The sequence below is a fragment of the Spodoptera frugiperda genome, chromosome 25, assembly GCF_023101765.2.
Source record: "Spodoptera frugiperda isolate SF20-4 chromosome 25, AGI-APGP_CSIRO_Sfru_2.0, whole genome shotgun sequence".
Taxonomy (NCBI): Eukaryota; Metazoa; Arthropoda; class Insecta; order Lepidoptera; family Noctuidae; genus Spodoptera; species Spodoptera frugiperda.
The window spans coordinates 1,469,844-1,486,181 of NC_064236.1; the positions used below are offsets into that span (position 1 = coordinate 1,469,844).

At 36.0% G+C, this 16,338-nt stretch overlaps 1 protein-coding gene across 2 annotated transcripts in view; it reads left to right on the plus strand.

The window, feature by feature from the left end:
- The first annotated feature begins 2,838 nt into the window (after nt 1–2,838).
- The window catches only part of LOC118282471 (protein bric-a-brac 1), a 263,672-nt gene continuing 250,172 nt past the window's right edge, over nt 2,839–16,338 (plus strand). For both annotated transcript variants that reach the window (XM_035603557.2, XM_035572671.2), the window contains exon 1: nt 2,839–3,634. In XM_035603557.2, coding sequence (XP_035459450.1) covers nt 2,954–3,634 — 681 coding nt within the window. In that variant the 5' untranslated portion in view covers nt 2,839–2,953. The remainder of the gene's footprint in view (nt 3,635–16,338) is intronic.

Genomic DNA, 16,338 nt, shown 5'->3' on the forward strand with positions numbered 1-16,338 from the left:
TTCGTTGTAAAAGGCTCAGGTTGAATACAAAAGTACGTATTACAATATTTGGTCTAGGATCTGGATTTTCGTTCCAAATATTTTCGATTCTGATAAAACATTAATTCTATAGTATTACCTAAATACGTTGTAGTAATAGGTATTTCGATAGTGCAGTAATATTTTTGTTAGAATACATTTCTATTTTCGCCTTCTCATACCGTATAGTATACGGACGGAAGGTAGGTACCTATAGGTATGTCGTGGTGGCCCGAAGTTTTAAGACGTTCGCTTCTCATGCATAAGAGTGAGGTTCGAAATCTACCAACGGCAAATAGCTATGTGACTTTTTCGTTGCTTAATGCAGGTTGGCGATTTCAAACTTATAATTAGAAATTATAAGGTCAGGTTTCCTCACGATGTTTTTCTTTAGTGATGTCTAAATAATCTTAGAAAATTTACCTAACTCGAAAAATGTCACATTGGTACTTGCCGTTGGTAGGTTTCGAATCTGCGGCCTCATGCATGAGATGCATCGTTTTTAACCACTGGGCCACCAGCCAAAATACTAAATTGTCCTTCAGTCTGTTAAAGAGAGACAATTTGATGGATGCTGTAGAATAAATGTGTTAAATATAAATAGCTCTTGAATAATGAGGAACTGGCCCTATAGACCTATCTATAGGTACCTACTAATTCAATTTTAGGTGCCTACATAAAAAAAAAAACTATTGCCAACGATTTTGTCTATACATTTTTAATCTCATATCAATGTGTTAATACTATTTCGATGATGTTAATATTTATTGTCCCCTAGAGGGACCTTACACTTACCAGTGTTAACAATCACTTTTTTATATAAAACTAGCTGACCCGCGCAACTTCGTTTGCGTGTATCCCGCTACTTCGACAAATACAGTCAACCCACCAACACATATTGGATACTAATTTTCAATTCACAATAACTTCTCTTTCCCTTAACCGCGTTTAAAATATTAAAATGTTTTTTGGTTTCTGTGACTCTTCTTTGATCGCCCCCCCTATCAGTTTTTGGAAAAAATATTTAAGTAATGTACAGATTTTTTTTTGTCTTATATGTATAGATCAAAGTCGTAGTACCTACTTTTTAATATTATTTATAGGGACGCTGCCCCCGCCGCCGCGGCCGGCCCGTACCGTGCCGCAATACTAATATCGTGATATCTCCTAAACTATATGTCTAAATAACACACTGTAAACTGCAAAAATAATCTAAATTAAATGCTCGTGATGATGAACTTACTTATTATGATAAGGATATATGTATTATTGGTTATATCACCAGTTAAACATCACCCAACGAATTAAATGTTTTTTTAATACAGAAAAGTAGTTTTTGTGACTTAAATAAAAAAGCTGGATATATGTCATCGCGGACTTTTTTGTAGAACTAATAAAGACCAATGTTTTTGCTATACATTGTTCTTACTTGTATCCAACGGTATAAGCGGCGCACGCACAAATGCAATCTTCAATTAGATTTTTTTCTGACTTCTTGGACATAAATCGCTATAACTCAGCTAATATAGTTTCAATGTATTTCAATTATATATAAAAACCTGTCGGAGAAAATACTCTTTCTATTAGTGAAAACCGCATCAAAATCCGTTGCGTAGTTTTAAAGTTTTATGCATACGAAGGGACTACAGACAAAATGGGCGACTTTGTTTTATACTATGTATAGATATAAAAACCTGTCGGAGAAAATACTCTTTCTATTAGTGAAAACCGCATCAAAATCCGTTGCGTAGTTTTAAAGTTTTATGCATACGAAGGGACTACAGACAAAATGGGCGACTTTGTTTTATACTATGTATAGATGGCTTTGCTTTTTAATGTTCTTACCGAATTGTTGGTTTTTATAGCTAATAATATTTATGAATAACTAAAAAACTATTTTCTATTTTAATATTTAATAGTTATCATAAATACATGCTCAAATAGGTAGGTATCTACTGGATATATGGCAGTATATCTGTCTTTATAGGCATTGTCAATACATATAGGTAGCAAGAGGCATTATGTAGGTAGGTACGTATGTATTGTGCAAGTTACCTACTGTCATAGGTAAATAAATATAAATACAGATCGTATTCAGAAAATATAAATGGACTCGAATACAAAAATATTCTTTTAGTAAGTAATGTAGATATCCCATACATAGGAGTCTGTACTAGGTTAATCCTGTATCACAGGCGAGAGAATGTCTAACATAATTATGTTAAAAATAAAATGATGAAAGGTGCTCACTTAGAGCCACCTGGTGGTACCATATCCATTGCCAACACACATTAATTGACACCTGATTAATTAAATTCTGCAAAAAACGGTTTATTCCCAGAAAAAAGTGACAAAGTAGACTAGCAGGCACCGGGTAACTCTACTAAATAATAAATTAATCATGTTTCTGTTTACTTCATAGTTTCTATTCGTAGTCGTGCTCAGCCAATATCGCGTTAATTGTATTCGATTCTAATTAATTTACGTTTTTTGTTCATCCACGACTTTTACTTGAGTACGGCACTCATCTAATCATAGAATTAACAATTTTAAAAAAGTCGTATTTATTGCACTACTTACTAGAGTTAGTATTGCGTTGCCATTTAATTGTAATTTATCGCCAAATGTAACGCGAACATTGTACAATATGGTTGTGTGCGCGCGTGGTGCGCGGGCGCCGGCCGGCGGTCAATGCAGGGGCGCGGGGCGCGGGCTGGCGGGCGCGGGGCGTGGCGCGAGAGGCGGCTGATGCGCGCCGTCCATTGGCCGCCAGCCGCGGCAGTCCCGCCCACGCGTGCCGCCCGCCCCGCGCCTCGCCGCTCCGCTCTAAGACTCGCCGTTCAGTGCCTCGCGGTCCGTCGTCTGTGTCGCATGCGTAGTAGTGTGTCTAACTCGCGCTTTCCGCTGCAGATGCGATCCCGTTGTCGTTGAAGTGATGCCGGCCGAGGAAGACCCCGCGGCCATGGAGTGTCGGGAGCCAAGCGATTCCCCGCAGCAGTTCTGCCTGCGGTGGAATAACTACCAAAGCAACTTGACCAGCAGCTTTGACCAACTTTTGCAAACTCAATCTTTCGTGGATGTGACTCTATCTTGCGATGGACAAAGTTTGAAAGCACACAAAGTGGTTCTGTCGGCGTGCAGCCCCTACTTCCAGTCGTTGTTTATGGACAACCCTTGCCAGCACCCGATAATAATAATGCGTGATACCAAATACTGCGACTTGAAAGCTGCTGTGGACTTCATGTACCGGGGCGAGATCAACGTGTCCCAGGAGCAGATCCCGGCACTGCTGAAGGTGGCCGAGTCGCTGAAGATCCGCGGGCTGACGGACGTGAGCGGCGAGCACGCCGTGGTGCAGCCTGGCGGGCGCAGCGCCAAGCGGCCGGACCGCAGCCGGGAGGCGGACTCGCCGCCCAAGTCGCGGCGCCGCATGTCCGAGGACCGCGCCAGCGGCGGCTCCAGCCGCGCGCACCAGCCGACCCCCAGCCCCACGCCGGCCTCCGACCTGCTGCCGCCGGCCGAGCCCGTCATCGCCACCCCCGTCATGCCGCCGATGCACCCCGAAGACGTCGACATCCGGCCCGGCATCGCCGAGATGATCCGCGAGGAAGAGAGGGTAAGTCCGTCCCCAGCTGTCGCCGCGGCCCGCGCTCCTCCCGCTGCTAACTTACTTGGAAACTTTTCCCGCCGACCGGGAGCGCTGCCCCGCGCGCCCTCGCACCCCCGCTCGCAAAACTTTCCATACAGTAGCGCATTACGTAATTCATTTATATTTCACTTGACTACATTATTAATGCTAATGTGAAAGTTACAATAGTGTTTCTTACTTTGTTAGATCGATATAGGGCCCGACTATGTGGAAAATATTGCAATTGCAGCTGCACAAATATTTTGCAACTTTTAATAAATTGCAAACTTGACATTAGCCGTTGTCTCAATAGTTATTGGCAATTTCATTGTTTATTTCAGAGTGCTACTAAGTGGCTAACAGTGGTAAAAATATGGCTAAAAGTTGTATGGCTAGTTAGGGAAAGAGATGGTTGGAAACTTTACAGGTTCAGTTCAGTGTGCATTAATTTATTATGAAAAGGAAAGAAAATTTTGACTATAAAAAAATATTGTTAAAAATGAATTATATAAAATTAATTGTGCTAAAAATAAATCGATATTTTAATGAATTAAATTGATTTAATAGCATTGTAAAGTAAGTACATAAACTTGAAAATTATTAAAAAAATTGGGATAGTTTCTAAAGTTGTAGTAAGAATTTTAGTAAAATATTGATAATATTTAATATTTGCTTTAAAATGATTAATATTTGTCTTTAATAAGAGTTACATAAAATTAAGAAAATTCCTAAGTCGGTTAATAAAAATTAACAGTTAGCAAGTGTCAGAACGAAATTAAAATTAGGAAATGCAGTTTCTTATAAAGTGGCGCTAGTGTAGTTTTGTGTCTCTAATGAGATTTAAAAAAATCGAGAGCTCATATAAGAAAAGTATAAGATATATAATAAAATGTGTTAATATAATAATTTAAATGTGAAAACTTTTCCCAAAGTAGGAAGGTACTTATACCTAAGCAAGAAAAGTGTAAAGTTCCAATAATTTAGAATCTATATATTTATTACTTATTTAAAAGTCTTCTTCAAACCTCTTCGGTTCAGAGTGCGCATGCATACCTAAGGGTTCGAATCCCAAGTGGGAAAAAGCAATATGGGATTTTTTTTAAATATAAGTAGGTATAATAGTTCTGGAATTGTAGATATTTGTGGTAACAGAGTCAGTTCTACAATAATTGATGAAAAATTATTATTATATTTGTCTAACTCTACCTGATCCCTAAGGGAATAAAAGTGACATTATGTTTTTGCAAAACGAGATTTTATTATAACTTGAATTACATTAACTTTAAAACATTACATGTACTATAAAAAAATAAACTGCACCAGTACTGGACAGTTTAAAGAGTTATAGGCAGTATTAAAAAGCAGGTACATAATAAAATATTATCGCATACAAGTTAGATGCAGCGCTACTAGGAGCTCGCAGTGCACGGTCGAGACAAGATGGCTGATTAGAATTGCAGATATACAAGTCATCATAACTGTAATCAATACTTCTTATATACAGTCGCTGCGTTATTTACCCAGCTGCAACATTTTTCTTACTTTATTACTAAATTATAAAGTGCATATTGCATAAATGATATTTATTTCTGTAAATAGGTTATAAAATAACACTTTTACACGTCAATATTTCAAATAGCTAGATGAGGCCGTAATAAACAATAAGATTAAATTGGTCACCCAGGTCAACTCCCTTTGATACTTGAACACGAGTAGACAACACTGCACAAATATTAACAGCGAAATATATAACATGTCTATCCAGTGGCAACTTAATTTTAGAGTAACTGAAACCAAATACGTATGTACAAGTCGACTTGCTAAGCTAAAAGGCCGGACTTACCCATGCAGAGTCAGAATATTAAATATCGTCGGATATATCGGGCGTCGATACCCGAGCTGGGTACAAAACGAATTAAAAATAGATCAAAATACTTTGCTACCTAATTCTAAGAAAGCAAGAATAAGGAACTGCACATTTGCAAAGTTTGCAGTAATCAAATTATTACAAGCCACTGCCGGCACTATATGTTCCTCGAAACCAAGTCTAACATTTGAATAAGAAACCATTATTTTATAACAACGTCTAGAAATACTAAGAAATGTTCGCGAAACTACCAACAAGTTGTAGAAACATAATTTTTTGTTGAAAATATAAATACTAACCGTCCATTGTTAGTGCAAAGTTGTATAATTTAGCGTTTCGCGACCAAAACTAGGTCTTACTTGTAACAAAAGGATATTGTTTCAGTACAATTAGCAATGCAATCAACATAGATAAGTAAATGTTTGAGCCATTCCAGCCAGTGCCTACTTTTGTTAAAAATTTTACGATTACTTAGCAATGTTTGTTAGCGTTTTATCGTCGGAGAATGAGGGGCCGAGCTGTGTGCCGAATATCCGCGGAGGCCGAGGCTGGATACTCGCGTGTGGGGTGCGGGCCGACTCATTGTTTGCATTCTGGGAGTTTGACGAGTTACATTTCATCGGGAAATCGCGATACTACGTATCTGAGGGCAAAGAAAATTAAAAATTGGTATTAAAATTGTTAGATCTAATTAATTACGTAATGACGCAAGTTACAAGGAGCCCTAAGAAGGGACTGAATAAATTAACCGACTTAGTATTCAATGGATCTCACAACTTTTTCTAACTAGTACATAGAAGAACTGAGTTGTTAGACTCGTTTCTTTTTACAATACATTTGTATTATGATTGTGATTAGATAGGAGTAGATGACATACAAAGAGATAAGTAATACGAGTGATACAATCGTCAATTGATGTACTTAGAAAAAAAACTCCGAGTTACAAAAAGTTAATACATAAATTACAGAATTCTCCATAGGAACGTTGTCCTAGGAGGGATTTTCCCCTAAAACCGCATTGTACACAACCAAACACGTCCGCCTTTAAACGGCTTTTCTCTCCCCATTCTCGAGCCTCAGTCCCTCAGTCCCTCTCAAGTGGGTCCTCGCGGCGTTTATAATTTGAACTCAATTTTGAGCAAATAGTCTCTCGATTGGTTACAACTACTTAAGTACCTCACAAGTGATAGGTGGTGGAATCAATTGCCTTCGAGCCTGGCTTGTGATCACGGGGCTCGTCTTGTTCTTGTGTTTATTTATTTATAACTTATCGTAGGTACATCTTATCAAAAATACAAGACAGCATAAATTACAGTGAGTGTATAATTCGCGGCCTTATCACGCAAGGTGATTTCTTCCAGACAACCTTAGGATGGATTTATATTAGGCAGATATTAACATAAATTAGGAGTCAGAAATCGATGGGTATCTGGACTGTTTTGTTGATTAATGCTATGTTTTCTTCTTTGTTGATCGGTTTTGTAAGTTAAACTATAGTTTAATAATATTTTGTACCGATATTGCATTAATTTTGTAATAGGTAATGAAATAAACTATAGGTAATTTTTGGTTTAACAAAATAACTATGTAAGTAGAGTTACGTAACATCGATCAGTAAAAAGAAAGACGAATTATTATTATCACACCTACATGTTTTTTTTCCATTAAACTCTTTGTACAGAATTAGCCAGTAACCACATAAAACAATTTTACATTAAACAAATATTTATGAGTTACCTATACCTATATATAAAAAAACACATTGGTTTTGACGAACTTTCAACTATATAAGATATAAAAAAAATACTGCCTTCTCTTCTCTGCCGACCCTAACAAGGAAAACTGAAACAGTGAAGATAGACTCTTTGGATTTATTTTATACATTATAGAAGTATTTTGGTCTATAATTTAATCGACATATTATATGAAACTTAATTTTTAACATATTCCCGAAAAGTTTTATAACGTAGACATGGCAAATTGATTAATTAATTTATTTACTAAAGTTTTTAAAATTAGGAAGTTATCAAACTTAAAGATGGAAGCACCTTCAAATAAACATCTATAGTCTAGTTTTACTCATGTTACATTTCAAGCGTACAAAACAATATCACAGTAAAAAAAAAATGTCAACAATCACACCCATTCAAAATCCGCTAATTAGAAACGTAGAAATTAGAACTTAATTAAAATAATAATTTTTAATTAAAGATTTTTAATTAAAAACGATCAAATCATATTATCGATTATTCTTTTTCGATTAGTGATCCCAATCAGAAGTATTGCATCCCCGCGTTACGCGTAAGTCTGTTAATTTTTATTTCTAGAACAAACTAGTTAACATGAATTCCGCATATGAAATCACCAACACGACCATGCAGATTTCAATTAACGTTCGTAATTAAAAATGTAAGTAGAGAGAATAAAAAAAATATAGTATTAAGTAGTAGATTAATTTATGCCAGTCGATAAGCCTATTTATTAAACTTGGTGTACGATTAATTCTGTTAATATCCAATGGCCGAAGTAACGTTTGATAAGCACCACGATTTTATTACTTATTCACTGCGAGGAACAATATTTTGCGTATTTTTGGTACAATTGTAATGTTATGCCTCGTTCCGACGTAGTTTAAAACACTAGGTGATTGCGAGTTTCGATCGGCACGCCACCAGAGCGCGCTGCCATCGAGTTTCGAGTAGAATTCAGACAGCGTTTCAACTTTGTTTCTGGCAGTTACCGAGGCATTGGTACTAAGCGGGATCTTGTATATAAATAAATAATATAAAAATTGATGATTGATTTTCTTACTTTAAAACTTAAAAAACGTAGTTTGAATGGTGCTGTAATAGTTTGGATGATTTCCTTAATTTTATTGAAGAAATGAATTAATGTGAACCTTGTATACTACTACTTCTTTCGGTTACTTTTCGGGGGGTGGGGGAAGGGGGCATGAGCTTTTATCACATATTCATCCAAAACTTGGGACATCCAGGACTTGTGTGAAAGTAATCTTTTAAATTCCACGCGGGAGGGCCGAGACTTAAAAGCTACCAATTTTTACAAGTGAATGTACCTATAATAATTTTCTTCCTGCCCTACTGTGACGACATTTTAGGGGAGGTTCCGGATACAGGACTAGTGAAGAGTACTCTTAACAAGCTCGTGTATGACCAGCAAAGAAGTATGGATCGTATAAGAAGAAGGCACTGTGTAGTTCTTACTTCTCTTCTGTCTTGGATCACAAGAATTTGTGAATTAATAGGTCCTTGCAAAAATTGTTAAGCTAATTCAAGTTGATACGAATATTTCGTTAATCCGCAAGTCAAATATATACCATAATATAATAAACACTTTAAATCACAAATTATTTTTTTAAAGAACTACTAGACGTATTGAAATAAGCTTAAAACCTAACTTTAAACAGTACCATCGGAATTTAAACCATATTATACCGATACTGGGTTATTTTTTTAATGGTAAAAGAGTAACGAATTCACGGATCACGATGTCAATTAGATTTCGACAGTCGAATGTACCACTGATGGACTACTGTTAAACCATAAACCAACAGAGCTATCCGATTTTGTGAAACTTTACTATAAAATATATATAATTTGTGGGAAGGTGAAAGGCTTTACGCAAAATGTTATTTAAAATGTATTCTATGCAATTAACAATACAGTATCTAATACAGTGAAATAAAAAGAAATAATTATCAATGAAATAACAATATAGAGAACCAATAAAGTGTTGCTCTATTAAACCCTGCTTTGTTCTCATTTTTCATCCTATTGTAGGCACTTGTGTCCTCTCGTTTCCTTTTTGAATGTCTTCGTTTGAATTTATCTCATTTTTATGAATTCTGCGATGTTAAACATTTGAATAAGTGACGGGTGAGATGGCATGTTTGAACGGAATATTTTTGCTGGACAAACTGCCGGCGTGGCTCGGACTGAGCCCGCCTCGCCGCGCTGGTGTCACCGTCTCGATTTAAACAGTTCCGGGGATCCTCCCGTAGACAGGGATCGGAACTAGATATCGAAAGGAACTTACAATATAACACTTAGTTCCCCCTTCTAAGCACACTCAACTTGATGATCTAAGTTTGTCGCCTGTTACATTATGTTGATGCGGTTTCAACTTTCTCAACTTTACAGCTTTGAGCTTGTTCAGATAATTTCGTTTGTGAGTTTATAATGGATTTGTAGGATCAGATAAACGGTTCATTTTTCCAATGTTTGTTTAGATGGCGGGATTGTGCGTATCTGAAGCCGATATCAGTCGAATTCAATTACACAGCATGCATCTCGAGCCCCGTCGGGCACGTACGCCTATGGTACAGACAGACACCGCATTAAAGTACATAGCTCTTGAGTAAGAGCTAAATGTATTATGTTCCCCACTAACTAAATCATTATAAGGCTAACTGCGCTACCTTACATTCAGACTTGCATTAGTAGGAAGTAAGATAGGGAATTTCTGTGGAAATCTCGGAGTAATATTATGAGTGAACGTGGTCATTATGGAAATACTGAAGCGCCAAATTCTACTAATGATGGAACGAGTGTTGAATAATTTCTAGTAGATTTCGAGGGTAAATAATGATTGTTCTGAATATCTAATGTCGAAGGAAATACGTCTTAAGGGCAAATGATATCTAGATCTATTATAGCATTAAGTACGATAAAGAGATTTACGGAACTGTAATTAAAGTTGCATTTTGAAAAAAACTGAACTTGGTTCTGACTTCTGAAGTTATCTGTCGGATGGTTGATGTGGGGTGCGATTTTAATCATTATTGGATTTTTATTTAGTTTTTTCAGTGGTAGCACGGGGTTTCCATTTGCGTCCGGTGCCTGATAATAGGCTTGCCCCTATTGCATTAATTAGAGTAGTAACTGACGAAAAGTGCACCCGACCCTGCGAGGGATAAAAAGTGTTTTATATTTTGAAAACCGTGTTATTTAATGAAGCTGTTAGGCTTAACCTATTAGTTTATTTGGTATTAAAAACAAAACATAACGTCATACCTTTTAATCATTGAAGAAGTTAGCAGAAGTACCTTATTAAGACATAATATGTAACACTAATTTTTCACCAGTTATGGTCCCCGTGCAATAGAGACTGAACCTATTAAAATAAAATATGACTGGATGTTAAGTTTTTAAGAAACCCTTAATTAGATACCGTACTTATCCAGATTAGCACAGACGAGTCGATCGGCTACGGCGCTAGTCAATTTTTTCACGAAATGGTTCGTTTTTGATTTCCCAAATATTCCAAGTTTTATAGTGATACGTACTACGTGAAGGTTTCAGTTAGTCACTGTGCTTCAGTTAATCCTGGTGCGAGGCAGCTTTTACCAAGTGTAAAAAATGAATATTGAGCCGCCCGCAAACATGTAGGCTGTGTTCCTTTGATACAACCTTTGTCCTGTAACTTTGACTCTGAAAAAAGTTTCAGCTGAACAGTGAATAACATAACGTCACACTTTTTTCATGGAGAGTACGGCAGAGGTGTAAATGTGGTGGTTTAGTTTTTGGGTATATTATATTGCTGTTGTTGTGTTTCTTTAATTTACTAATTTTTATTTTAATGTCCGTCTTGTAGATTATTTTGAAATATTAGATGCGTATTTTCTTAAGGAAACAAATACTTTAGAAGATATATCGTTTTGAAATATCACTTGACGTTGCTTCTAGGTACATTTTAGACGTAGGAATGACGAATTTGCTATCACTCTTAAGTTTTGATTAGTTTTATCTAAGTATTGTTATTTTATAAGACAAAATAAAATATTTTTGCGTTACTTGTTACAAATAGGGGAGCCTATTGGATGGTAACAAATAACGGGTTTCAAGTCTGATGTTGGAAACGTTAGAAAAGTAAAAATAAACAGATTTACGAAATAATTGAGATTTAATTAGTTACGTTGCCTTCGAAATTGTTTTCGGAGTGTAATCATGGACTCACCCCTAATTCTTCTAGATCTATTAAGTTGTAAGTAACAAAAAACAAGCTAAGTAGGTAGCTAAGTAAACGTATCGCTCCAGTAAAATAAAATATAATAGCGTGATAGTTTTGTTTGTGTGTTAAACGAATAACAAAAGTATTCATTAAATTACGTCCCTGACATTCTTGGGGAACGAATAACCGACCGGCTTGTTTATCCACGCGTTACATAGGCCTAACCAATAACTTTTTAATAACAATTTTAATGTAAATGTTGTATTGGTGTAACAATAGTTTCTCGTTCATTGGTCATAAAGATAAAACGGTAATTACATTCTTAATGATCGTGATTCAGTGGTTTTGACCATTATTTTAGCCGATATGTGAGTAAGCTATGGCTCGTTTTATGGTGGTGACTGTACTATGGCCTACTTATTTACCATGGTTTTACGTACGTGTGTCATCCGGTGTAAGTGTAAGGCAAGTGATACGAATTCTAGTTATTTTGTTTTCTTGAATTTGTTTAGAGTGAATTCTTTGAGTACCTTTTTTTAAGGGCGGAAAATCATCTAATATCCTCTCTCGCCCCGGGTGAAGCGAGAGGGAGTGTCAAACTCTTACTGACTAAAACTCACCCCGTTCCTACTCTTGCTTTTGAGCCGGAGCCCCAGTAAGGCGGGATAGTTATTATTTAAAATCTTGCAGTCATCATTAGCTTATGACGTCATTCTGAAGTTTGATCAAATCGCAAATATCCACCTTACATCTCAAGGAATCGCCGTTAAAGTTAAATTTTAATCAAAATAAAATATGAAACCATTTATGTTTCCATTTATGTATAACACGCATTCACATTTAACTGCATAAATTACAATATAAATAATCGTAAAACGTTACATTGTTGCTCTCGCTATTAAGAAAACTGGTAGGCATTTACCGAGTATTTTAAATGAAAAGCAATTTATTTTTTTCATAATAATAAATGTGAAAAATTTATCATTCACGTCATGAATAAAAATAAATGAATAACACATTAGTTTTTTTAAATACATTTTAGAACGTGCCAATGTCGATTTGAAAATAATTGTTGTGTTATTCACTAAAATAAGAGAGAATGAAATAAGTTATTAAAATTTTAATAATAACTTGAAAACAACTGAGTTGATATTCTATACAAACACTGATCACGTGTTTGATCAGGTTTGTGAATAACGTTTAATATAGAGCTATAACTTATAACAATAACCGAGGTGGGTAAGCAGGAATACATATTTTAGATATAAAACCAACTTCACACCATACCTTTTATAATAGAGGGCGAGCACATTGCCAACTAACGAAAATGTTCCAAAAGCAAAAAATAACCCTGGCCATACATGGCCCGACCCGAGAATCGAACCCAAGACCCCTTGATTAATTATTATAGAGTTAGTTAAATAGTATCTCGAGTAAAGGGTTCAGTAGGTGTTGGAGGGTGACAAAGGTCATGGGGTGAACGACCTCGGGAGACATTTTTGCCAAATGACTGATTCCTCGTTTGCCTATGTAAACAAAGTTGCATTTACATATGAATAAAGTTTACACATATTTTTTAAACTTACTTTTTTACATAGTTTTGGCTCTAGTGTAATTTAATGAAGATATTGCCATAAGTATACAGTATGTTAACTGTAACAGTATGTTAACAAAGGGCGTTTCTTTAAACTCGTTAATCTATATCATTAATAGATTAAAAATATCAGCATAGAAAAATAAGCAAATAACTAAAAAAATAAATTTAATTGGTTTTTGAAAGGAAATATTTTTTTAGCCTATGATAAAATCCTATTGCGGGTTAACAGGAACGCCCTCTGTTAGTTAATATACTGTGTTTCCAAGACCTTACAAAATAAATAAATACACAAAACCAAATTTTCACAAATAAATAAATATTACCGATGTTCGAACTCAACATCCCATGCTCGACAGCCACGCTTGTAACTACAGCACAATTGAAACAGTTTATCAAATGGAGCAATGAAAATATAAGCGGTCTTTTCGCTCAGTCGCAATGGGCTAAATATTACTATGAGATAAGACAAAGTAATTACAACGCGTATTATCTGCTGTTTACATAAAGTTACATATAATCTTATAATGTTGGACTTAAACTGTAATGCGTAAAAATATGCCGTTGAAGCAATGTTATTTTATAAGTAGGGAATAAGAATCTCGTGCGATTGGGGCTCGAATGAAATCTCGTGAGCAATAGCATAATTATTTTTATAGTAACAGTAGTTACATCTCATGATCCACTTGCTTGGTAAGAGGTCACCATTGTCCAAGTATACTTGTAACCCTAGAGTCATCGAAGCTGTAAACTGCCCAGCAGGTTACCGGGGCTCCGGGTCGGAAGTAGGAACGGGGTGGTTTTTAGTCAGTGAAAATCTGACGCTCCTTCTCGTCTCGCCTAAGACGGGAGAAGTCATTCGATGATTTTCCTGTCTTAAAAAAAGAGCCATCATATACCGATTGTATATTTAAAACGCAAATTAAAATTCCACCATCAATCAGACATCACGCTAGTTAAACATTAAAGTTGTAGTTAATAATGATAATTTTTCAAACGACAGGATAAATAAATCTTTCTGCATCCATCGTATTCAAGGATAAATAAAAATTCAACTGTCAATAACAAAAAGAAAGTAAAGAAAAAATAATAATTAAATTAAAATAGACTCTAAAATAAAACGTTTAAGATTAAATTAATAAAGTATGTGTGTCTGCTGCTCATCCACGCTGAAACGTCTGAATTGATTTAGATGAAATCATGAATAATTAATATAGTACATGCATGTAATATTTTATGTATTAATTTATTGTTGCCTTGGTGCGTCTTTCTGCCTGTCTGAGCACGATAAGTTAAAATAAATACGAAATACTTCAATATACCTAAACTCACGACCAGCTTTTATATAACCTGAATTGAGCACCATTTATGGTCATGCCAACAAAATTTCAGCTCAATCGGTTGAAGATATAACCTTCAAAATTCAGTTGCAAGTTTAGATTGCAAAAAGACAGTTTCCAGTTTTTACCAATGAACAAGTGATTGTGTACTTTATGAGAACAATTCTTTTGTTTAATTTAATTTGGCGTGTATGCTGTGGCTAACTAAGGTCATACAAAGCTAGGGCAGGTCACTAGTGAATTGCAAGTATACTCACAACAAAGGATATTTAATGACGACAAAAATTTGAATGTCGCTCTCAACATAAAGTTGTTGGCACACTGAGCGGTCACAAGCGTCGACATGTAAACACAAATCTAACATTAATTCATAGGAACTGACGCTTTTTTATGTTATCTCTGTTTATTTTTTATTAAAGACATATCCGATGTGTGTGTAGGCTTAATGAGTTAAAGAACCGCCCAAGTTTGTTCTAGACAAATTGTGTAAGGAGTGTTGTCATTGTATGTATGCTGATAACGTATAAGATATCATTTGCATTAAGGTAATGGTGACGCGATGGTATTCTTTATAAACTATGCCCAGTTTTTATTATAACTGTTTTCTATACAAATGTCCTGGTAATTGTCGGTAGCAATTTGAAGAACCTTTTTGCTCTGAGTAAATATTTTAATACATGATGGATTACTATGTATCTCATTCTTAAACAACATTTTACTCTCATGTCGAAGTACTGGTATTATGTTATGTTGTATTTTAGACAATTTAGCTAATCTCCAATGGAGGAGATGGTAGGGTGCATAAATTGAAAGAAAAGCTTCTATATTTTACAGTGCGTTGGTTTTTTTAATCGCAAATCGGCAACAAACACAATTTCACATTGCCGATACCCGTTCGACTATTTAAATTACGCAGTCGGCAGCAAGTTCTCATTTTCCTCAACCATGATATTGTTGAGCCTCAAACGTGAATAAAATCTTTGCAAATGTTACATTCCCCCACTTCGTACGTCATCAAGTAGGTACGTGTTGGTGCGTTGTATGGTTTAAATGAATTTATAACTAACTATTTAAATTTAGGGCCGGTTTGTCCAATGGCGATTGAGTTTCTGCTTGCTATATTTCTGGTGGAAGATACGTCAATTTAACCGGTAGTTCAACTGACGGAAACTTTACTAGATGTGGTGAAGCAGGGCTTTAAACTTGTTGGGAATTGTGATTGCGTTATTGTGCTTGTAAAATCAAATATATGAAGAGATCAGAGTGCTCTATGTACATGCTGACCAAACGGACTTATAATGGGCGTTTAAAAAATCAGTTAGGAAACATAATCGTAGGAAACAGGAACCTGTTCTAGGTCGGGAACGGAATCCTTTAACCTCGGCCGTAAACCTCGAGACGGACATACATGAAACAATATTGAAATCGACTGATCACATTGCGCATACGATTTCAACAATCGAGTATATTGGATCGTCGACCGCAAATGACATTCAGTCAAATTTAAATTTCGAATCGAACGCCCTAGAATAACTGGTCGCTCATTCATTTATTCGATCATTGATGCGTATGACGTTGTTGTCTTGAAATAGACCTTTACCGTAATGAAATATTAATATTTTGGCGAGTTATTTGCTCGATGCAACACTGACTCCGCAAACAGCCATGTGCCGTTACATTATTAAACATTCATTATTGTTATTGTGTTTGCCTTGCGAATAATACTGCAAAATGCATGGTATCTTTTAAGTCGAACGTAGGAACCTTCTGCCCTGACCCTGCAGGAGTCATGGCCAGCTAAAGTAGGATTCCAGTCGAAGGCAACGATATGCGACCGCGTGTTCTGACGAGACGCAATGAAAGTGATTCGACACACCTCGGTGCGTCACTGTCCTAAGGCAGTGTGAGAAAGCGATCGTAC